This window comes from Pogoniulus pusillus, chromosome 16 (genome assembly GCF_015220805.1).
Source record: "Pogoniulus pusillus isolate bPogPus1 chromosome 16, bPogPus1.pri, whole genome shotgun sequence".
Lineage (NCBI taxonomy): Eukaryota > Metazoa > Chordata > Aves > Piciformes > Lybiidae > Pogoniulus > Pogoniulus pusillus.
In genome coordinates, this window is record NC_087279.1 from 16,123,946 (window position 1) to 16,148,045 (window position 24,100).

Consider the following 24,100-nt stretch of genomic DNA (forward strand, 5'->3'; position numbering starts at 1 on the left):
GCAGTGACTGTCAGCCACTGAGGTAGGAGGAAGGTGCAATAACTGATTTCCCTTTAAGTCCCTTCAAGGTGAAGGTGCTTCCTACGTATGATGCGAGTAAAGTGACGGCGAGTGGACCAGGTCTCAGTTCCTATGGCATCCCAGCCAGCCTACCTGTGGAGTTTGCTGTGGATGCTAAGGATGCAGGGCAGGGGCTCCTGGCTGTGCAGATTACTGTAAGTAACTACAACACCAACCAAGAGGGGAAACACCTTGTTCTGGGTGGACATGAGTGTGCCCTATCAGAAGTGTCCATAGCTGTATTGACATGCTCAGTGGTCTGGAAACTGGGCTGGACCTTAAACTCTGGTACAGGAGAGTCTTGTGCTCTGCATTTGTGGGGCTTTTCTGGGACTTCTGTCTGCAAAGTCATCACCTGTGCTGTATTTGCCCAACCTTACACTCTCTAAGTGCCCAAAATTAGATAGCTTTTATGTAAGATGATCAAAATACTGGAATTTGAAATGGAGACAGCCTTTTAGCAGTGTAGTTCAGCAAGGCCATGAGATAAGATCCACACTGAGTGTTGCACAATGATAACGTAACAAAGAAATCTCCCTCAAGGTTGCCAGAAGTCATAAGCTGCTTAAGGAGGTACTAGAGGAATGCTTTTGTTTGGCTGTTCCTGAAATTCTTGGTGCCTTGACTCTGTGGCCTCAGGAAGAAGGTCTCTGGTTAGCAGGCCATAAAGCACATTTCTCAGCTCTGGCATGCCTAGGTTGTGGCATGGCTGGTCGTACTTGTCCTTCTGCATTTTTGCTCCCCTCATGTCCTATGATCTGCTCACATGCAGCAAAGCAGTTGGCCTTATTCTGGCAGGCAAGTGTGCCCTTAAAGGATCTAAAATGATAATCAGAGCTGCCAACCTGGCCATGGCTTCAAAGATCTAATTCCACTAATCTTGCATTGATGGTAGTTTGTAGCTGATCCTCCTCACAGTATTAGTTTGCTTCTTGTTCTGAGCGAGCTGTTGAATGTCAAATGTTTCACGAGCTTTCCTGAAAGAAGTAAGTTCTTTAGTGTTCTGCCTATAATCTGAAGTCCTTTGCAGCTTTTATTGTACCTCAGGCAGGGTTAAGGTGTAAGGTACAGAATGGAGTCAGCATGCAGTTCCCTGTAAGCAGGCCTGTAAGACTTCCTGAAGTGATTCATGCTTTGCAGCTGATAAGTAATACTGAAAACTGAGGCTGGGGGTAGCTGTATGGATAGTGCTGATCTTAGTCAGAACTGCCATCAAGACAGAGCTGCACAGTCTGGCTCCTGATCTGCACTGTAGGGACTGGAAGTGTTCTTTGTTTTCTGGCATCACAGGGTGTTAGGGGTTGGCAGGGACCCAAATAGATTGAGTCCAACCCCCCTGCCAGAGCAGGATCAATAAGACAATGAAGTCTAAAACCTCTTAAAATAAATATAGAGTTCATTTAAATGGCTGGCTGCATTTTACAAATTAAGGGTAATTAATGATTGCCTTGATTGTTTTAGACTGGTCTGGTACCTTCTTGCTCCCAAAAGTCTATTCCTGGCACTAGCTCCTGAGTGAAATATATTTAAACCTCAAAAGGCTGCAGTTCTGTGTCTGTCTGAGACTGACTAAATATGATTATGAGCAATGGATTTGTTGCCTTGCTCAAGACATTTGTAATGAACTCAACAGTGCCTAAATCTTCTCGTTTTCATTCCTCAGGACCAGGAGGGCAAACCCAAGAGAGTGGACATTCATGACAACAAGGATGGCACTTACACAGTCACCTATGTTCCCGACAAAACCGGCCGCTATACGATTGGTGTCAAGTATGGTGGAGATGATATCCCGTCCTCCCCCTATCGGATCCGGGCTTCTCCAGCTGGGGATGCCAGCAAGTGTTTGGCCACAGGTGAATGTTGGCTCCTTTGTTGCTGTTTGTACTTGGTGTAAAGCTGACTTCTGAGTATGGTACAGTCAATGTTATGACTATACCAGACTCTGGAGAAGTGTAATCTCGCAGGTCTTACCCAGGGGATTTTCTTAGAGATAAAGGAGGAATCTTTCTTGCAGTCTCTAGCAAAATCTTTCATGCTGCCTGGGTGGTTACAAACAGTCAGAACTGGAATCTAATCCTTCCTTTGGCCTAGGTAACTCCTCCTGAGAACTGCAGTGAGATTGCTATTAAAAAAATGCATCAGCCTACATTTGCTGCATCATGCAAATTGCACTGTGAGTGTTGCAAGAGGGTTTTCTTTCCATCCAAGCACAGAATTGATTATGACGATGTAAATAGCTGCCTGTGTGTTTCTACATGGGCAAAGCCTGTTCAGGTTGGGTGTTACTGGTGAAAGATTCTGCTACTTGTCTTGCTGGCCAGGGTCTGAATAGACTTTGGGAAGGTCTGTGTGGATGGAGAGAACCTAAAGATGAGATGTTACTACAATAACTCAAATATCATTACCTGAAAAACCAGTGCCTTGGTGTAGGGAGAGGGACTTAAAATTTGTTGCTATAGGAGCACACCTGCAGCCTCAACCCTTACTGGTTCTCAGCAAAGGTGATTGCCATGGGTGATGGCTTCGGATGGCCACCATGGCACAATGCCAGCACCTATTCAGTCAGAGGCTGTGGCAGGCAGCAGAACTGGCGGGAACTAGTTACAAGAATGCCACTGAATATTAAATCTTGTGATTTTAAAATAAATCAATTAGGCAAGACTAGACTGGACAGGGAAACAGTCTGTGGATGTAGACCTGTGAGATTATTTAGGCACCGTGCTCGCCTGCCTTTTCAGCACCTGATTGCTTTCAAGCCTGCTTAAACAGAAATATATTCCTGACACAATGGAAAACAGAGCGGCAGTGTCCCCTTTGCTTCAGAATCTGTTTAGAAAGGGTTTTAACGGCTGAATCTGATACTCTTCCGAGTAACTCAAGTCATTGACTAATAAAATAACTGTGGTGGAGATTATTGTCAGGTGCCAGCTTAAATTTCTCTATTCCAAGAAGTGCCTGACTGTGCTGTATAGCTGAAATATAATTGCTATAGGAGTAGAAGCTGGAATACTGTCAAGCTATTAAAAAAGGAGGTTCATTGCCACTCAAAAATGAGCCATTTACCTGGTAACAAGTGCTGCTCAAAAGCAAGGGCATTGAATGTGTACTTCAAGTACGACTTAATAGCTCTCATTTAAACAGAGCGTTCTTTGGGATGGATCAAATTGCTACAATTTGGGCATTGTTTCACAATTTTTGAGGTGTGGCAGAGTGGTGGAAATGGGGTGTGGGAAATGTAGGAGGAAGCAGCTGTGGCTGCTACTGTGTCCTTTCATAGGTACTTGCACAAGGAGGTTTGTGTTAAAGCACAGTCAGTAGCCAAGGCGGAAGGTAGTGCCTTCAGTTCTGCTAAAGGAGTATGGGCTGAGGCATTGCTTGCTTCAAACTTAGCTCTTTTCCCCTCTCTGTTCTCATTCAGCCTTTCTGATTGCAGAGAGGGAAAGCTGATGGCCAGCTCTTGCATACCACTGTGCTGACCAACACTACGGATGCAGATGTCCCTTATTGTACATCTGCTCCCAGAATTGTGTCTCTGGGCCCCTGGGACTGGCATTTTGTTGCTGGGCTTCCCAGGCACCTTGTGGGCAGCCTGCCTGGGAAAACTGTGCTCTTAATGCCTTCTGTAATGAAAATTGCCTTGTAGGTCCTGGAATTGCACCCACTGTGAAGACTGGTGAGGAGGTTGGCTTCGTGGTAGATGCCAAATCAGCAGGGAAGGGAAAAGTGACGTGCACGGTCCTGACGCCAGATGGGACAGAGGCTGAAGCAGATGTTGTTGAAAACGAGGACGGGACTTACGATATCTTCTACACCGCCGCCAAGCCAGGAACCTACGTGATTTATGTCCGCTTCGGTGGGGTGGACATTCCCAACAGTCCTTTCACTGTCATGGTAAGCCAGCTCTGCTCTGCAAATACCTCCCACTCATTGCCACATTTTAGTTAGCGATAGGTTAACGCTTTGTGTCAATGTTTGTTTAGGCATTTACTAAACTAGCAGGAGCTAACGAATCCTTGTTGCTTGCAGACCTTATTTTGGGCAGGCAGCACAGTTAAGTGAGGAGGGGTAGAAGCCATCAGAGGATGAAGACTTGGCTTCTCTGAACTTCTCATTTCCTGACCATTAGTTCTTTTTCTTAATGATATAAGGGTGGTTGCAATCAGCCTCTATGACTAATTACTTCAGCTGCAGTCAGATACGCTGCTCCCACTTGTCCATCCATCTCTCACCGTTTGTAACGTTAACCCTGAAATAAGGAATGGTCTTCTGACAGATCCCAGGGGAGGAGGCTGATTTGCAAGTGCTAAACTGTTATAGCTGAACCCCCTCCTCCTCCTGATTTACATTCAATGTGAAGTACTTCAGCATGTCCAGGTTTAGAAAACAAACAAAAGTCCATCCTCCCTGAGGAGCAGACAAGTTGCCTCTCGGGGCTCATGGAAGCCTTTCATATGAAGTTTTGCCAACAGAGCTGGTCAAATCTTGGTCTTGTAGTCTCTGGTGAGGTGGCCACTGGTGTATCTTGGTCTGTGAAACCACTTGGCCATACCTGTGCTGAGTCTGGTTGGAATATACCTGTGACTTCTTGGAGCCAGGTACACTGGCTTTTCCTACCTGCCACCCTGGCACTGCCAATGCCTCTGAAGATTTTTCATGAGGAAATCAACTTTCTTGGTTGCTGCTCAAAGCTCACCACAGGAAATGTCTCTTGAGGTTAGGAAGCCTGCTTCTCGACAGCCAAAATTCCCACTTCACAGCTGACTGATGCAGTAGATGTTTGACTTGAATGTCTCAGCTGGGGCTGGAGAACAGTGCAGCAGCAGTATTCCTGTTTCCTCACTGGTTTTCTTAGTGGAGTCTTTCTACACATGTTTCCAGTGGGTTATTTTGTTAAGGTGGTTTGCAGTCATGTAGAGGGACAGGACAAGCTAGGGGGTGGCTGAGGTCGGTTGAGCTGTGTGAGAGAGTGTCAGCCCTGGTTGCTCTTGTTGGGCTAAGTGGGGGAGATGGGAATTTGCAAGTCATCCTCTTGGCATGCCTGGTGGGAAGGGAGGCTGCGCCAGGGGAAAACACATTTGGTGTCTTGACGACGCTACCCCAGCTATGAATCAGAAGAATAGCTTTGCAGCTATGACTGGACGTGGGCTGGGTCATTCACCCAAGGGCATGAGCTGGGAGCAGCCTTCCCACGGCAACAGGCTCCGCAGCCTACCAGTTTGAACACTGTGTTGCACACTGCCTGGGGACTTTCATCTTAAGTTTAAACCTTTCAGTTTGTTCCATACAACTGTCCCATGAAAAGTAACTCTGAAATTCAATTCCACCAGTGTTTGGGCACTGCTTTCCAGCTTCCCTCCCAAGCTCCCAACAACAGCATGTTTTGGTTTTCTCCCTTTGATGGGTTTTTGGTGGCTTCCCTTTGTGTCCAATGCCTGTTTATACAGACAGTTTTGCAGCTTTCTTGGTTGAATCCATGTCTGTGTGATGGTGAGAGGACTGGGAGGGCTGTGTGATGGGAGGAAGGTGTTGAGTAGCTGGAAGGAGGCGATGTGTTCTGTACTGTGACGGTTGGGAGTGCCTCTGTGCCAGAACACCACCTAACCTGCCTTTACCCCTGCCCAGGCTGTAGATGCAGATGATGCCGCCGTGCGGTCGCAGGAGCCAGTGGGCACCTCTCCCCCCGGATTCCGCCCTTGGGTACACAATTTTTACATTTTTCAGCTGTTTTCCCCCCATCTGTGTTCCATTTCAGATGACAGCCTGCTTCTTGGAACTGCTTGAATTGCTCTGGTCACTGTGTTCATTCTTTCTGTTTGATCAATTGTTCTTGGGATCCAGACCTTTGTTTTACTTTGCTACTTGAAGGGAGTCTTCAAATAAACCCTCATTTAAACGTGAAGAGGATCGTTCCACCTACAGCTTCTACTTCTGCAATGTCTGCTGCTGGCAAAAGCAACCCGAGCGCATCGCTGCTTCTCAGTCAAACACACAGTGTCTTGAGTCCATACTCGCATTGTGAAATCCATTCCTCTCGTCCATTTTGTGTTGCAACCACTCTGCCCCATTCAAAAATCACTTTCTCTTCCAGGCCTTAAGCAACTAAATCCTTTCCGGTGGAGCCACTCTGGGTCTTGTGTGCGCTACGTTGTCTTCCACCCCTTTGTGTTCTGTTTTTATCTCTTGCCTTTTTTCCAGCATGTCTTCCATTCACGCCGTGTGTGATTCACTCTGCTCTGCGGTGTGGTGGTGTTACCGAGGAGAGCTTGGCCAGATGCTGCTCTGGTTGAGCCCAGTCCTGTGGCTGGCTGCGATAATCACCACCCGCTCTCTTCTGCTTCTGCTCACACTGGCGTTGCACAGTGCTCTTTTGGGTCTAACATCTGTTTTGAAGTGTCCCAATGTTTTGCTTCCTTTAGGTCACAGAAGAAGCTTATGTCCCAGTTGGAGACATGAATGGCATGGGATTCAGGCCCTTTGATATGGTTATCCCGTTTGCTGTAAGGAAAGGAGAAATAACAGGTACCTGGAGTATGTGTGGCCTTTTGGGGAGGCTTTGCTTTTTGTTAGCGTGTTTGTCTGTTTGCAGCTAACAGTCTGGGTGGTCTAGACCACAGTGTGTGTGTGGGAGGATTGTATCCTGCTAGCAACTTAGTTGTTTAATTTCACATGAAGTGGCATCTGCCGAGGATGAGTAGGATACGCCCTGCCGATGGTTTGAGTTAAGTGAGGGGATTCTTAGTGCTGCTGGGTCCTCAGGCTGTGAGCTACTGCACTGTAGGATGTGTTGCTACTTAATAACTTTTGGGCAGATACATGTATCCTTGATAAATTCCATTGTTTATACTGTCCAGGTGTTGCAGAACAGTCTAATCATGCATTCCTATTGCATACCTTCTCCAAAGCAGGTGACTCTTCCTTCCACAGGTCTGGAAGCTGGGAGTGTCACCCCAGCAACATCCTAGTTGCACTAAGCTCCTGCACATAAAGGCAGTGTTCCTTCTTGTTCTCTAGCTCAGCAATCCCACCCCAAGTCCTGATCTGTCCCAGCAGAAGGGTCAGTCTTTCCTTTTCAGAAGAGCTGCAGGAGAGGGGTTGTCTTGCAATGAGGTGCTTTTCCTGGGGCTTGCTGTGGCAATTTCAATGGCTGAAGCAAACTCTCCTTCCTGTAGAGTTTGTGAGGTCGCAGGACTGTTTGCCAGATGTCTACTGCTGCCTTGTACTCTTGTAGCTTAAGCAGAAAACATGTCTGGTTAGTGTTCCCATTAGTCTCCTATTTGTGCCTGTGGGTAGAGAATTCGACAGTTTCAAATGCTCGTTTGAAATGGAAATGGCTAGACAGTTCCTTGTGGGTGGGAGGGGGGAAGCAGGCAGCTGCTCCTGTAACTCTTACCACGGCTTCTTGTAGGTGAAGTGCACATGCCCTCGGGAAAGACGGACACGCCTGATATTGTGGATAACAAAGATGGCACAGTGACAGTGAGATATGCTCCTACTGAGGTCGGGCTGCATGAGATGCATATAAAATACATGGGAAAGCACATCCCAGGTGAGTCTGACAAAGTGGGTGACACAAATCTGAATGCAGTGCCCTGCTGATGCTTCTGCTCTCTGTTAAGTGTAGTCATATATACTGCAGGGATAGCTTCCTAGGATGCCTTTCCTTTTAGCAGCAGTTTATCTGTGAGCAGTCCAGAGAGAAACTAAAGCAAAGGAGTGAGTGAACTTGCATTGTGGTTTAATAGTACCAGCCAGGCTTAAAATGGATTTTTGGTTTTGGGATCTGGCTTTTGTGGCCTCCTGTTATGAAGAAGAGATGTGCAATTTTCAAGCTGCCATCTTTTTCAAGTTGAAATTTACTACCATGGTGCTCCACAAAACTAGTGGTTACAGTACATGCTTATTTTTAAAACTGCCTTGGCATGAAATCTCTGATCTGTGGGGAGGACTAAGTGGCTAGAACACTATAGTTACTCTTTCCATCTCATTGCAACAAAATAAAATACACATGCACATCATGCTGTAATTTTTCTTTCTTCCTGATTGCTGCTTAACAAACAGAAACCACTGCCTTTCATTCCCTTTCTCGTCTGTACTTTGTCCTTACTTCACCAGCTCCTGCAGCTCCCCAGCCAAAGCTCTGCCTTGCCTGGAAGCTGTGGCTGCCCCAAGGTTCTCTAAGTGTGGTGGCTGTGTGGGGCTGGAGCAGAAATGGACAGATCTGTAGAAGGATGCATAGACATAAGACAGAACCTTCATCACTGGGCTGCTGATCCTGCTGGTGTAAGGTGTGGGATAGCTTCGGCTGAAGTAGGGAGCGCAATGTGTGGTGTGATTTCAGTACCTCCAGAACTTGTATGGATGTAGCACCTCCCTAAGTGCCAAATGGTCAGATACAGTGCTTCAGTGAGACCATTACCCTGCACCTGGGCAGAGGGATGGTGTGCTGTAATGCTGCCTTCTTGAAGGCTGTTGTGAATCAAACTTGCTCTGGTCTCAGCTGCAAAATCTAGCTTTGGACTCGAGCTGTCTGTGCCTTATTTTGGGAACCATTACTGGCAGTTGGTTACTGTTCTTTTTGTTCTTGTGCACCAGCTTAGCTAATCTGAGGCTGACAAATACATATTTTGGATACCCTTCACATTTGCTAGTACAGGTTCACTGAGTCAGATAGTGTGCTGTGCTAGTTCCTAATTTTCAGCTACCAAAATTCATGTTCTGTGCCTGAACTGAAAGGCTGCTTTTGAGTTATGTTCTGATTTAATGTGCTAAAAATAAACCTATAATGCATAAGACCCTTTACAATAGCATTGAAGCTTGTATCTGGTAATTTGAGTGATGCTGACTTTGTCATGACTGAAAGGGGAACAAATTGTGACGAAGTATCTTTTGAAGAAGAAAGAGGAGGCTTAATCAGTGTAAGTGCCTTATAGTCACATAAAAATTCTTCAAATACCTAGTGACAAAGCTATTGAAGAACTTGGCTGTCAATAAGCATAACAATGGGATCCCGTTGGGTTGGAGGAGCTTGTTGTCCATTTTGTTCTTGTAGTCCAGGCCACTGATGCTTAAAACTGCTTCTCTTATTTGTTTTGCTTTAGAGAGCCCTCTGCAGTTCTATGTGAATTATCCAAACAGTGGCAGTGTGTCAGCTTATGGACCTGGCCTCATTTATGGGGTTGCAAATAAACCAGCAACTTTCACCATTGTCACAGAAGATGCGGGAGAGGGTAAGCCTGTTCTTTAACTCCATCCTGCCCTGAGCTAGGAATGTCTTGGAAGTGTGATGTGCATCAGCATTAGTTTGCATTTGTCAGTTCCACTATGAATTTCTGGCATGGTAAAACTATCAGACTGCTACTTGCAGTAAAAATTGGTTTATTACCTCTTCAGTAGTAGGTGTACCCTGTGGTACAGGGTGCAAGTCATTTGCCTAATTAAAAATAAACCTGGGAGGTGTTCAAGAAAAGACTGGATGAGGCACTTAGTGCCATGGTCTAGTTGATTGGATAGAGCTGGGTGCTAGGTTGGACTGGATGATCTTGGAGGTCTCTTCCAACCTGGTTGATTCTATGATTCTAAGATTTACAAAGTGCTGTTCTTGATTACTAGGTGGGCTGGACTTGGCTATTGAAGGACCCTCAAAAGCAGAGATCAGTTGCATTGACAACAAAGATGGGACATGCACAGTCACCTACCTGCCTACTCTACCTGGAAACTACAGCATCTTGGTCAAGTACAATGACAAACACATTCCAGGCAGTCCATTCACAGCCAAGATCACAGGTATAAAGCTTAGACTTCTGGCAGTACTTCATAATGAGAGCTAAATTCTAATAGCTTAAGAGACCTGGTTTGTGCCAGGAACATGGAGTCCTCTGACTTGCTCTGCCCTTAACCTCGTGGTATTTTTTCTGATTCATTCCTCTTTATATATTCAGATGATAACAGAAGACGGTCCCAGATAAAGCTTGGTTCTGCTGCTGACTTCTTGTTGGACATCAACGAAACTGATCTCAGTCTCCTAACAGCCAGCATTAAAGCCCCATCAGGTCGTGATGAGCCTTGTCTTCTGAAGAGACTACCCAATAACCACATAGGTAAGGTCTGACAGTAGTGTAGTAGCCCTAATCAGCTTTGTTTTGCTGTTTGAAAAACTAACTCCTGCACTCCTTCCCAGAAGAGTGTTGTCAAACCAGGCAAATGATGGCTTTTGGTATCCTTGGCCAAAGACAGAAGAGCATGAAGAATGTGACCTCTTGCATTAGTGTCCTTGTGGCATGCCAGGTTGTGATTGAAGTGCCTTTTGTCAGCTTATGTATATGCTTTTGTGGCCTATTTGAGAGTTACATTTAACATGTAGAATTCTCTTTCAGTATTTAAATTCTTGGTGTAATTAAGGCATTTAAATCAAGTATAACATGTATCAAAAGTGAGTAAGTTTGTCATGTTTCTCTGCTTTGTAGGCATCTCATTCATTCCACGGGAAGTAGGAGAGCATGTGGTTAGCATCAAGAAAAATGGGAGCCATGTACCAAACAGCCCTGTAACAATCATGGTGGTCCAGTCTGAGATAGGAGATGCCAGGAGAGCCAGAGTTTTTGGACGTGGCTTGGTGGAAGGACGAACCTTTGAAATGTGTGACTTCATTGTAGATACAAGAGATGCAGGTTGGTTCCATCACAAAGGGAGTGTGAGATGCTGTGAGAGCAGGTTCCCATTAAGATGCATATCTCCCTCAGCCTGTGACCAGCAGGTCACAAGCCACAAAGCAGCCAATGCAAATAGCTTATTAAGCATGCACAGTTGTCATTGTCAGTTAGTGACTACAGACAATGCTGTTAACTTCTCAAATGCTTTGTGTTGTCATGACTGTCTTCTGTTACAGCCACTGAGTGCACTGTACAGCACTGTACAACCACTGATGAAGCTGTTCTTTCATTTGATGGTGCTGATTCTAGTGTCATTGTGTACAGCATGATAGAAATGAGTATGTTTTTCTGTTGGTTTAATGTGGAGCCTTGGCCATAGTCTTTGAAACTAACTGTTCAACAGTAATGAAATAAAAGGGGTAAAGGAGTTTTAATGAGCTGATTAGGGCTCCAAAAATATCATTAGGGCATCATGCGACTGCACATTAGGATATGTAACTACTTCCTGGCTACTGCCACAGCTTTGGACTACTTTTATGTCAAATTTATAGTAGCCTCAGATTTCAGTAGTGCTAACTGGGCTGTGTTGTAGGTTATGGTGGCATCTCACTGGCAGTTGAAGGACCCAGCAAGGTAGATATCCAAACTGAAGACCTAGAAGATGGTACTTGCAAAGTGTCCTACTTCCCAACTGTACCTGGAGTGTACATTGTGTCCACTAAATTTGCAGATGAACATATTCCAGGTAAGCAGAATTGTTAGGCATCTTTTTGGTTAGTATCACAAAATTCTTACCTAGCTGGTCAGCATGCTAAACCTGCAGGTGTCTGTGTGATTTGGCTCAGACTGCAAGTCCCAAAGAGGCAAGGACACCATACTTCTATCTTCCACAAGCTGCAAACTTGTGCTCTGGTTATGTGGTTGTATATCTGTCTGATGGCTCTAAAACTTGTACTGTGCTACACTACAGGACAGAGGAGGTTTTCATTCCTCCCCTTGATGCAGTGCATAAGGGGCAGAGGACTGACTTGCTGTGATGTTTACAGGCAGCCCATTTACTGTGAAGATAAGTGGTGAAGGAAGAGTTAAGGAGAGCATCACGCGAACAAGAAGGGCTCCATCTGTTGCCACTGTAGGAAGCATATGTGATCTGAACCTAAAAATTCCAGGTAAGCAAGGTCCTCATCCCCACAACCATAATTTGCATAGTGTACTGGAAGCAGTGGAAATAAACTTCGGTGTTGTTAAGATATGTTCATCCTAAGTTTAGGGAAGAAACACTTGTGGTGTGGTCTCTTAAGTGATTAAAAATGAGCACAACATATGAAGAAATAAACACTGTGGAGGCCTTCATCTAGTCTGTGTACAGCAGACTGGAGAATAAGCTGCACAGCTCACCCTGTCTCTAGGGCTTTAAGAGCATCATGTTGGCTGTTAAGTGTTTGTACTGCTGTCTGGCAAATGTGAGTCACATAGGCCAGTCCTAGCTGGCTGCACTTATCCAGCCTCTTCATCTGCTTCCATAGCACCTAGTGATCTGCAGCTCCACAGGCTTCCTGTTTGGCAGCACACTTCTAGCTGAGCATACAAACTGGCACCTATGTGCCTCTTCTGTTGTTCGGACTGTGTAATCACCTGAGATCAGGTCCTGCTTCTGAACACAAAATACCAAACCTCTTCCTCACTTTCTAATCTGCTTTTTCATTGTCTCCTTGTTAGAAATTGATTGTGGAGATATGACAGCCCAGGTAACGAGCCCATCTGGAAGAAACTTTGATGCTGAAATTGTCGAAGCTGACAAAAACACCTACTGTGTCCGCTTTGTACCACAAGAAATGGGGGTCCACACTGTGGATGTCAAATACAGAGGGCAGCCAGTGCCAGGCAGCCCCTTCCAGTTCACCGTGGGGCCGCTGGGAGAGGGTGGAGCCCATAAAGTGAGAGCTGGAGGCCCAGGGCTGGAACGTGGAGAGACAGGTGTTCCAGGTGAGTCCTCTGCTCTTGCTAGGCTCCAGTGCTTGTTGTGCACTGCTCTGCAGCACAAGTGCTTGGGTTTCTGTTAGACTGAGAGTTTGAGCAGAGCTTGGTGTAGCACTGTGAGGTCATCCCAAGCCAGGGTTAATCAGTGGAGAAATGTGCAGAACTAATGCTGTTGCTCACACAGATAGAGAGGTCTGGAAATCCAGCTTTTGAAAACTGACTGCTCTCATAGGATGTGCCCAAGGTTATAAGGTGTGTTACACAGGGATGATGGCCTAATTCAAAGCTAATTGGAGCATCTTGAAGAAAATCCTGAGTGTTAGCACCCAGGATCGTGAGACAGGTACCATTTCTCATACACAAGAACGGGATGCTGCACAGTCTATTAAGGAGAAGCTGCAACCCAGCAGCAGCAGAGTTATTCTTGTGTGCTCTTGTGTGCTTCAACAGCTGAGTTCAGTATATGGACCCGGGAAGCTGGAGCAGGAGGACTGTCTATTGCTGTAGAGGGTCCAAGTAAAGCAGAAATTGCCTTTGAGGACCACAAAGACGGATCTTGTGGTGTATCGTACATAGTTCAAGAGCCAGGTATGTACCATTACCACCAGATCACACTGAAATAACTGAATGCCACTTTTGAAGGAACTAAGAACACTTATTGCTTCTTTTCTCCCTGCAGGCAACTATGAGGTGTCCATAAAGTTCAATGATGAACACATTCCTGAAAGCCCTTACCTGGTTCCTGTCATTGCCCCCTCTGATGATGCTCGCAGGCTCACTGTCACTAGCCTTCAGGTGAGACATAAGGAAACATCTCCAGAACTTGCCACACAGACTGATTTCGTCCTTGTTCTCAGATGAAAATGGTTGTCCTTTCTTCTTGGCAATAGCCTTGCCTTGGTTGGTGCTTATTTTCAAGCTCAGCTTGCAGCCAGGGAGAGGTTTGTGGCAGCTGACCACTTAGTAACTTGGGCCAATAATGGTAGCTCTGGCTAGCCAGAATTTGAAGGCAGATCGTTTAGCTGAGTGTTACAAGTGTTAACATTTGAGAATTAAGAGTAAGAGGCCCTAGAAGTAGCATTGGAGGAGCTAAAACTTGCTTTGCACCCAGTTAGCTAGAGGAAGGCCAAGGAGAAATGAAACATGAATTTGGACCACCAGAGATTTTGCCTGGTACTGAGTTACTTGGTTGGCTTGTGGACTGAAGAGCTGGATTTCCGTGGGCAAGGAAGCATAGGGCTGTGTGGCTGGGATGTTGCTGCAGCCTTGCTGGAGCTTCATGTGAACAGATGGAGAGGGCCTTGCTGTGCAGTCACAGTGCAGATTTGCTCTGGCTGATGGCACAGAACCACGCAGTTGCAGTTCAGATGATTCACAAACAGTAGCACATCTCAGTGAATCACAGCTCTGGGCTCATCTGTTAACCTCACCATATAATTTTTGTGTGTGTGGTTATGTGCATTACGTTCAAGTAACATATAAAGGCCCTACTTAAATCTCCAAAGCCAGCAACTTGGATGTGAGACTGAGAATCTGTGTCTAAATATACTATACCTCAGTACTCATCAAGTGATGGTAAGCAGTTAGTTCCTCAGTTGAGGCTCTCTTTTGGATATATTTTAGCTGTGGTCCTTAGGAGTTGGCTTGTGCTACAAGGCTTTTCCACCTTGACTGTGTAAATTAATTGTGACAGCCTTATCCAATACTACCTCTTCTAACCAGGAGTTACAAGGGCGTTAATTAGTCACTGTGGTATTGATGTTTCTCTTGTGTTTCATTTAAAGACTCTTTGACAGGAATACTCACTTCAATTAAGTCCTGAAGAGGTAGATAAAGCTGAGTATTTGGTAATGGAGCACAGCATGCATCAGCCTCTGCTAAACCTGCATCAGGGACTTGCTTTATACATTGTACCTCAGTTCTACTCAATTGCATTTATTTCCCTCTTCAGGATTTAGTTGAAAACAAACTCAGGTAAAGTATGTTCAATGTGAAATGTTACTGCTGGGTAGCTGCATGGACTTCTCTGCTAAAAGACCATTGCAGCCTGGGTGCAGAGCTGCCTTGCATTCCCCTGATGTCCTGACAGACAGCATGGCAATGTCTGGTTTTGTGCTTTAAATTGCTTTCACCTGTCAAGACATCTGTGGGTGGCATCCTAAATGCAGCCTCTTGTGACAAATACAAACATGCATGGTACTGTTTCGGACAACTAGATTATCAGAGGCTTTTCCCCTGAATAAGTTTAGAATGAACAGGCTGAAAACAGAGTTGTATCTTAAACATCCTTTAAATCAAGTGCCTGAGTACTGGAGGCTGATCTCAGTGATCTGCCTCTGCCTTATTTGACAGTCATCTGGCTTCCAAAAATTATCTGTTACTAGGAAAAAAAAATCATCTTAGGCAACACAGGTGACTCCTAAATCATCCATTCCTTGGGAGGAAGAGAGCTTCTCATTTGAGAGTTGATGCAAGCCACAGCTTTATGCCTCTGGTTGAAATCTAAAAGTTGTGCTGAAGCGGTTATTTCCCACAGATCTTGTGATGTCTGAAATGAGAAGTTTTAAGTTTGATAATCTGACTGTTGCATTCTCAGGAGTCTGGATTAAAAGTTAATCAGCCAGCATCCTTTGCTATAAGGCTGAATGGGGCAAAGGGCAAGATTGATGCTAAAGTCCACAGCCCCTCCGGAGCTGTAGAGGAGTGCCACGTGTCTGAGCTGGAGCCAGGTGAGCATGGCTTTATGTTGGTCAAAACAAACTGGGTGACCTACAAGTTATTCTTGCTGCCCCATAGCGAGGCTGTTAGTCCCTTTGGCTTGTTGCCAATATACCCAAGGGACAAGCACCTTGCTTGGGGAGTCAATTCTTGGTGTCAAGTGTTGTTTGGTCAGAGTAAAGTCCACGCTTTCCCAGCATTATGCAGGAAATGACTGAACCTTAACTTGTGTAGGATACAGATACTTGCCAGTGGAGGTACAGTGTGCTGGTTTAAGGCTCATTGGAATATTCTAATCATAGAAATGAGATACTCGTCATAACGACCACATCATATTTCTTTTGAGTTTAACCAGGATAAGTTTTATTCTTTCGAAGCTGTGCTTCCATCTTTGACTAATAGTTTATTTGTAACTTGCATCCATGCCTTCATACAAGATGTGGAAACAGAGTGTAAGCAAACACCGCAGAAAGCTCGACGCTTGTGTCAGCAACGAGCTTTTGTGGCTTTTTGAGTGAGTTATGATCTGAGCTATGGGCAGACAGCAGCTGTCCAGCTGGGGAAGATCAGTCTCTCCTCTGGGTTAACATGCCATCAAACATGTTAACAATTTGCTGGTATTTAAGTGACTTGACTAAACGAAGGTGTGGTGTCTGGTGTCAGAGCAGCATGCTTGGCCTGCTGGTAAGCTTTGCCTTGCTCTTACCAGCTGCTTTTCTTCTCTGCTCTACACCCACAATCGCTGACAGGTTGGGCTGTGATTAAGCTGTCATGTTTGGTGCACGTGTGAGGCAAACGGCCTTAAAACTCACTCTGCAGACTAGATGACAGCTGAGATCAGGTCTAGTAGACAAGGTGAAAATGCCACCCCTGACACCTCTTGCGATAAAGGCAGTGTTTTCCTACTCACAGGCGAGCTTAGCAGCTCGTGTAGCTGAGTTTGCTTGCACTGGCACCAAAATCTGTTGAAGTGTTGCAGAAGCCTCGCTTGGGTTGGTAGCCAGGCCCGTGCTGCGCTGGACTGCTGCTGCCTTGTTGTCCCTAACACAGCAAAGCCCCTTCTCTCTTGCAGACAAGTACGCCGTGCGGTTCATTCCCCACGAGAACGGCATCCACTCCATCGACGTCAAGTTCAACGGGAGCCACGTGGTGGGCAGCCCCTTCAAAGTGCGCGTGGGTGAGCCTGGGCAGGCAGGCAACCCCGCGCTCGTCACGGCGTACGGCTCCGGCCTGGAGAGCGGTACCACAGGTAACCCTTCTACAGCTCCCGTAGAAACCTGCCTGCGCTCTGGCTTTGAGGGACACGAGCTGCTCCTAGGCCTCTTTTCTCATGACCTTGCCTGCTAAGGCAGCTAAACTAACCCACACTCTTTGCTGACCTGAACGCAAGCTAATTTTGCTTCCTCACGTGTTTCTGAGGCTTATAACCAGTTAGTGAGACTGCAAGCTATACTGAGCCTTAAACTTAAAACCTCTGTAAAACAATAACTGCAGCACAAGTTCGCTTGAACTGGTTAGCAGCTGGGGGACAGCTCTGCCAGTTAGTTTAGCTCCGTACTAATGATCCCTCAGAGCTCCAGAGATGCTCTGGCTCTTTTCCACACCTGAACACAGTGTGTGCTAAAGCTGGAGGCATCTGCGAATGGAGATACTGAGTTGGTGGTCTAGCTGAAGGAGCCTTGTTTAGCTTGCATACTCCTGTTAATTAAATGAGTAGTTCTCAACACAAGACTGCAGGGTTTAGGGTTTGTTCTGTTTATTTTTCATGTAGATGATTTATGGTCCTAGTAAGAAAGTATAAAAATATTCCAAGATATGTACTTCACACACCGGTGAATAACAGAATAAACCTGACTTTTAATTTGTTAGATTTTATCTTCCCTTTTGATAGGGAAGGTTGTAGTTAGTTCCCCTTGTCCTATTTACTGCTGTCTTCTGAGGATTTCATTTCATTCATTTTTTTTCCCTTCTTCTCCTTGAAAATATAAATACTGCAGTTAGTCAAAGCTACTGCAGTTAGTCAAAGCTTCTGCTGTTCTGGAGAAACCAAGCAGTTGGTTTTGGAAACATGTGGACATATGATATAAAATAAAGATACTGCAGGCTGTGCTGCTTTAATTGGTGGAAACAAAAGCACTCGTTAATACTAGCCACTGATGCATCAGGGACAGGGAATTTTTCTCCATCTATAAAGGTGTTTGGGGTTGGGGTTTGTATAAATAGACTGTTTAACTTCAGCAAAGTTACTGTGCCCCCTTGTTGAGTCCTGGCTCCTGCCAAAAGCTCAGTGCCCTGGGAGCTACTGAGCAGCGTTTCTGAACAATGGTCTAGTGTGGAGGTTTCAATTGCCGGTGGCTGAGCACCTGAAAGTTCCCCCCAGGAGGGGCGCACGTCTGCAGCCTCCAACAATGCGAGCCTTCATTTGGGGCACAGGGGAAAAGCAGTGACTGGAGCGAGAAGTCCTCGGTGAGAAACTGTGAGGCTTGCTGGCTTTGGAAATGAAATTTCCTCTGGTTGAGCGATGCATATTGCAGGCTGCCTCCGTTACCTCCCAGGCCAGCGCTGCCAGTGAGATTTACTGCTCAAGCACTGGATGATACAATCCTCTGCGGGAGCTGAGTTCTTCCAGCATTGCGACACAGCAGCCTCTTGTGTGGAGAGGCTAGAAACTTCTCCCTAGTTTATCACTGTGCCTGCATGCTTCAGTTGCAGCTCTAGTAAACTTTCCCATGACTGGTTTTGATTGAGTTCAAGCACTTTTTATTCCACAGCCCAAATATCATAAATGTTTTAAGCCAGATTTTGACACCGAATTGTTTGGGGACTGAAAGCTTTAATTCTTTTCCTGTGTTGGTAATGTTGTGTCATTGGCTTAGTATTAGCAGCAGTAATACAGCTGTGATAGCTCGATGCAGTAATTAAACAAGCTTTTGTTTCCACAAACTGCTTGGGGTGTAGTTGCTGAGCAGTTCAAACACCCTTCTCCTCTAGGAGACCTTCTGTGCCTCACCTCTTGGTTTCTTGTAGGCTCTTCACTGCTGATTTTACAGTACAGGCAGTGAGATGGCTCCAAGTTTAGCCATGCAGGAGGCTGTGTCAGCACAGGCTCTGATGCCCTTGAAAGGCTGCTCTTTTAAGAGTTTTCTCTCTAAGCTAGCCTTCTGGTGCCAAAATTTTGGTCCTAAAGAGGTCACAAGACCCTTTCCCCACACACCTTACAGTCACAGGAGGTGATTAGAGGGAGCGGGGTGCTGGTGACGTGGCTGCCAAGGTGCAGAGCCCTCAACTGGGGTTGGCCTGTGTGAGAATGCTTGGAAGGGGCATGCTGTCCTTCCCTGCCTGCAGCCTCCTCCTGAAACAAATTCCCCATTCCTCCCAACGAGCTGCTGTTGTAACAGGGGGTGTGAGGAAGAGCGTGTCTCACTGTGCTACATCTTTCTAGGGCTGCAGTCGGAGTTTTTCATTAACACGACCAAGGCTGGTCCAGGTACCCTCTCTGTTACAATTGAAGGGCCATCAAAGGTGAAAATGGACTGCCAGGAAACGCCAGAAGGTTACAAAGTCATGTACACACCCATGGCTCCAGGAAACTATTTAATTGGAATTAAATATGGTGGACCTAACCACATAGAGGGCAGCCCCTTCAAGGCAAAGGTTACAGGTAAAAAGCTAACCAGTATTTTCAGTGTGCCTGAAGCAGTTGGTGTCATTGGAGTAAATGTTCCTGTGAGACAGTAGAGCATTCAGGATTAGACATGAGAAGTGAGAGACACATTTCTACCCATCATCTTCTAAGCCTAGATGAGGGCTCTTAGAAGAAGCTACAAGAGCATTAGTCACAAAGCTTACCTGCTTGACTCAGTGGAGGGTCTTACAACAGCTTTATAGAGAAGTAGTAAATCCTGACCTAGCACTAGGGTTATTTGCTGTAAGGAAATGTAACTTGCCTGTTTGTCCCCTGAAACCTGGTGACCTGTAGCACGAGTGCTGCCCTTCCTGCTCTCTCTTTAGCGCACATATAACCTAACAGAAGGTCCATTTGTGTGCAAGGCTTCTAGATGTGAGGAGAAGTAGCTCAGGAAGCTCTTTCTCTCCTCAGTGCTGTATTTAAGCACAGCCTGGAGTTCATCTCTGCTGCTGCCCCTGAGCTAGTGAGCCCACTCTTGGTGCCTGTGGTGTGGTGGTGTTCTTGGGAGCAGATGGCAGGGACTGCACTCCCCTGGGCTGGGACATGCTCTGCTTTCAAAATGTGTCACTGCGAAATTGCACCTGCTTTTCTGCCACCTTCAGTCGTTTTGGTACTTGGTGATTGGAGCACAATTAACTCTTCTTAAACAGCCAGCTTTGCTTAATGAATCCTGAAGTTCCTGTGGTCCTTCAGCCACTCAAGAGCTCTGGGGTGGGATTGTTGCCAGCATTGCTGGAAGATGTCATCTTAAAAGCCCAAGAAGGAAATTGCTCCTCTCCAAAAAATGCATTTTGGATGCAGAATGCATGCTGTTCATTAGAATTGTTTCAAAACCTCCTTGTAAATGCCTTTCAGATGGGGTGAATCTGAGTGTCAGAGATCTCTTTTTTGTTTCCAGGGCAGCGACTGGTTAGCCCAGGCAGCGCCAGTGAAACTTCGTCCATCCTGGTAGAGTCTGTGACAAGGTCATCAACTGAAACTTGCTATAGTGCCATTCCCAAGTCTGCCTCGGATGCTAGCAAAGTGGTTTCCCGGGGAGCAGGACTCTCAAAGGCTTTTGTGGGTCAGAAAAGCTCCTTCTCTGTAGACTGCAGCAAAGCAGGTATGGGCACAGGAACCAGCTGGGTGTGAAGGTGGTTTGGCTAGACGTTTTTGTCCTAAACCAACTTGCAATGTTAAAGATCTAAGCTTGAGGTGATGATCTGATTCTAATGAAAAACTTCAAATCAGTGCTAATGTGGAGGCTGCAAAGATGCCAGTTCTTTTCCTAATGGCTTCATCTGAGCTTGGTGCACCTGAAATAAACCACAGGGTTATGGCACAAGAACAAACAGGTTGCAGCATCACAAAAATGGCTTAAGATCATTGTAACATGTAATACAATGTGTTCCTGTAAGCCTTAAGCACTCATCAGCCTCATCTGGGAGGTTTGTGGCGGGTGGATTACAGGCCAGTTATGTTTACTGGTCTCTGCTATTAACTTGTGAGTGTTTTGATGAGACAGTGGCTGCTTGGTTTCATGAGCAGCGTTAGTGTCTTCATTGCTCTAGTTAGACAAGAGCAGCCAGGCAAAGTGTGCAAATGAACCTTTGCCTCTGTGAGGCTGAAGGCATTTTTTTAAATAGAATTATTACTTACACCAAATGAGCTTAGCCATACCTCAGACAACCACTCTGAACTGAACAAAATCCTTGTGTTCTGGAGCTGATACATTATGGGATGGCCACGCTTGTTCATTTCAGCTAACAGTCTCTTACTTCACTGTAGGTTCAAATATGCTGTTGGTTGGTGTCCATGGGCCTACAATACCATGCGAAGAGGTATCCATCAAGCATCTGGGCAGCCACCAGTACAACGTGACATATGTGGTCAAGGAGAGGGGTGACTATGTCCTGGCAGTGAAATGGGGTGATGAGCACATCCCTGGGAGTCCCTTCCATGTCACCGTTCCTTAACCAGAGCGAGCGTCGGAGTCGACCTTTGCGCTGGCGGTTCAGAGGTGGAGTTGTGCTGGGTGCAGCCCTGTTGTAAAATGCAGTATCTAGATACACACAGCTCACATTTCAATGCAGTCAGAAGTAAACTCTGTAACTTTGTTTTTTTACAAGCATTTCACATCTATCCCACTTATCAACCTAATGCCAATCTATTTAATGCCCTCCTCAAATTGTACCTGTGCAGTACTGTCTGGGTCACTGTTGATGTTTGGAGAATCATGTGGATAACGAGACACTAAGTTCCCTTGTGGATGTTAAAGAATCCAGATGTTGATTAAAAACTGCAATTTGTCTTTAATTGGGCATCTTAACTACTGATTTTGCCTGGAGACTTTATGTTTTAGTTATGGAATATGACTTGGGCTGTCCCCAGTTCAAATTCTTTTCTGTAAAGAAATGAGGTAAAACTGGTACTCTAATAGGTGCCTTGGTATACTTGATCGGTTTTAACACTTAAAAAGCTACCAAAAGTGGCTTTACCACTCAAATTTAAAACCTTTCTAAACATGCTTTGCTAATGGCTTACATTTAGGAAAAGTTTGTCTTTTATAGCAAACCAAAAGCAGACTGAAAATGACTTCTTGGGAGCTTACAACCTTGCTATGTTAATGCTTTGTAAATCTAGACAGGTAGCTTTTTGGCCATGATGCTAGCAATGTGTTTTTTTAATTAGCTTGGGATTCTGGTGAGATTTCTGTAACTCCACAGGTAATTCCCCACATTCTTTTGCTTTTGATTTTTTTTTTTTTTTAAGAACAAATTTTGGTTTGGCTGAGTTAAAGCTTCTAAACTTGCCAAGCCAGCTGTAGCTCTTGCCTCTGTGACCCAAAATTGGTGCAGGTTAGAGCACAGTAGTGTATTGAGAAGATCTGTGGGCTGCAGGCCAGGTGAGAAGCTGAGATAGTGCAAAGAAGCCAGCCTGGGTATGCGGTCTCACACCTGTAGTCAGGTATGGGATGGGAGGGAGGGTGGGTGGGATGTGCAGATTTACCAGTAATAGTAACACCAATCAACAAACCCTTCTTCAGTGCAAGTCATTTTATTGTGTCTCAGTCCAAGGATGCCTGAAGCATGCTCATCTCTCCTGAAATCCACTTCATGCCGAGGGTCAGGAAGTAAAAACTTCCATTATAGCTTGTTTGTCCAGGATTACTCCATGCTACTTCCTAAGTGCGTATCTGAGTTGCTGTCAGCTGCTGGGCTAGAGTAAATTCTCCGAATGAGCTTTAACTCTGTGATTAGGAGATGGTAGGATTTGTTGGAAACCTGTTGAAATGTCCCTAGGGATAAGTTCTCGCTTACCATTCTGTAGTTATCATGTGGATGCACTACTCTCCAGCACAGTCATTGAGGAAATAAAGGCAGGTTGGGGTGTTTTTTTTTAACTGTGCTTTTATTTTTTGTGCCTTAATGTGAAATGCTCACTACATTGTAAACTAGGAAGTAAAAACAAAATAAACTGGAATAAAATGCAGGATTGTAAAATTGTATCTTATAACTTATTAAATAGAAGTGTTTGCTTCATTAAACTGTGCATGTTAAAACCAACAGTGGATTCTTTTCATATGTAGTCAGTGAAGTTCAGACTAAACCTATGGCATGCAGCAGTTTCAGGCAGACCAGATAACCCCTGGCCCATGAGCTGTGCAGGTAAACATGAAAAACTGGAGCATGTCCCATCCATCTTTTGTCTCTAAACCAGTTTCCTTTAAGGTCTGGCAAAAGTTTAAACTGTGGCATAAATGCCAGTATTGCCCTACAGAGACCTGATTCCTGAAGCAGGGGAGCCAGGAAACAGCATCTCCTCAGAGGTGGTGGTGGTAAGGTTATGCGTATGATCCTGGGCCACTGCTGGTGGCACCTACCAGCTCCTTCTGGCTCTCAGGGATTGTTTGCAGAAGGTGGTTCTGGGCACTGTACCTGAGGCTGGCCAGCTCCAGCATGCAGCCATGGAAACCAGCAGATGTTTTCTCAAACACAGCTCCCACTGAAACTTGACACACAGTGGCTGCCAAGGACTTTCCTGCCCCAGGTTGATCAGATTATCTCATGTTTATAGTAAGCTGTTTCATTGGCTTTGTGCTACGTCAGCCTGAGCCTCCCATTTAATGTTTCTTAAATTAAACAAAACAAAAAGCCTGGATACAGCTGTTGGGTTAAATAAGCCTCGAGAGCCTCACACCTGTGTAACTGCTATTGCCCAGAAACCTTGCTCGTGTCTGGCTTCTTGGCTGTTCTTCTTAGGGTCTTGGTCTAGTCACAGTGCCTGAAATTAATGGGAGTTGTCTGTGAAGCTGACAGACCTGGTTACCTCCTGCAACAGCTGGGCGATTCTCCCTTGGAGCCATAGAGTGGTTTAGGTTGGAAGGAATCTTTGGAGGTCACCTAGTCTTGACACCACTGTAGTCAGCAGGGACATCCTTCACTAGAACAGGTCCTTCAGAGCCTTGTTGAGCCTTGACCTTGAGCATCACCAGGAATGGGGTCTCAACTACCTCCCTAGACAACCTGTTCCAGTGTTCCAGCACCCTCATGCTAAAGAGCTTGTTCCTAACATCGAATCTAAAGCTATTCTTCTCTAACTTCAAATAATTACCCTTCATTGTATCACTGCAGGCCTCTGTAAGCAATCCCTTTCCAGTCTTCTTGTAGGCCCCCTTCAGGTACTGGAAGGCTGCTATTAGATCTTCCTAGAGCCTTTGCTTCTCCAGGCTGACCAACTCCAGATTCTTCAGCCTCTCATAGAAGAGGTGTTCCAGCCTCTAAGTGATCTTTGTGGGTCTCCTTTGGACCCTCTCCATCAGGTCCACATCTTTGTGGTGTCAGAGCTGGATGCAGTACTCCAGGTGAGGTCTCACCAGACCTGAGCTAAGTGGCAGATCCACCTCTCTCATGGTGATGTCCCTAACCTGAGCTCCAGGAAGACTGCAATCCTCCCTATGGGAAGCGTCTGCAGCAGTGAGCCTCCAACCCATGCAAGGCCTGGGTCTGTGAAGAACACTTGGGAC

At 45.7% G+C, this 24,100-nt stretch overlaps 1 protein-coding gene across 2 annotated transcripts in view; it reads left to right on the forward strand.

The window, feature by feature from the left end:
* FLNB (filamin B) overlaps positions 1-22,640 on the forward strand; it is a 71,385-nt gene extending 48,745 nt beyond the window's left edge. Inside the window, exons 27-46 of one of the 2 annotated variants that reach the window (XM_064156752.1) lie at positions 59-215; positions 1,724-1,913; positions 3,704-3,951; positions 5,683-5,757; positions 6,477-6,579; positions 7,466-7,606; positions 9,159-9,287; positions 9,670-9,843; positions 9,999-10,157; positions 10,524-10,727; positions 11,302-11,454; positions 11,756-11,878; positions 12,429-12,695; positions 13,140-13,277; positions 13,369-13,484; positions 15,286-15,418; positions 16,480-16,656; positions 18,850-19,068; positions 19,994-20,197; positions 20,863-22,640. In XM_064156752.1, the coding sequence (XP_064012822.1) occupies positions 59-215; positions 1,724-1,913; positions 3,704-3,951; positions 5,683-5,757; positions 6,477-6,579; positions 7,466-7,606; positions 9,159-9,287; positions 9,670-9,843; positions 9,999-10,157; positions 10,524-10,727; positions 11,302-11,454; positions 11,756-11,878; positions 12,429-12,695; positions 13,140-13,277; positions 13,369-13,484; positions 15,286-15,418; positions 16,480-16,656; positions 18,850-19,068; positions 19,994-20,197; positions 20,863-21,050 (3,298 nt within the window). In that variant the 3' untranslated portion in view covers positions 21,051-22,640. The remainder of the gene's footprint in view (positions 1-58; positions 216-1,723; positions 1,914-3,703; positions 3,952-5,682; positions 5,758-6,476; positions 6,580-7,465; positions 7,607-9,158; positions 9,288-9,669; positions 9,844-9,998; positions 10,158-10,523; positions 10,728-11,301; positions 11,455-11,755; positions 11,879-12,428; positions 12,696-13,139; positions 13,278-13,368; positions 13,485-15,285; positions 15,419-16,479; positions 16,657-18,849; positions 19,069-19,993; positions 20,198-20,862) is intronic. The other variant, XM_064156753.1, reaches the window with a different exon arrangement.
* The last annotated feature ends 1,460 nt before the right edge of the window (positions 22,641-24,100 follow it).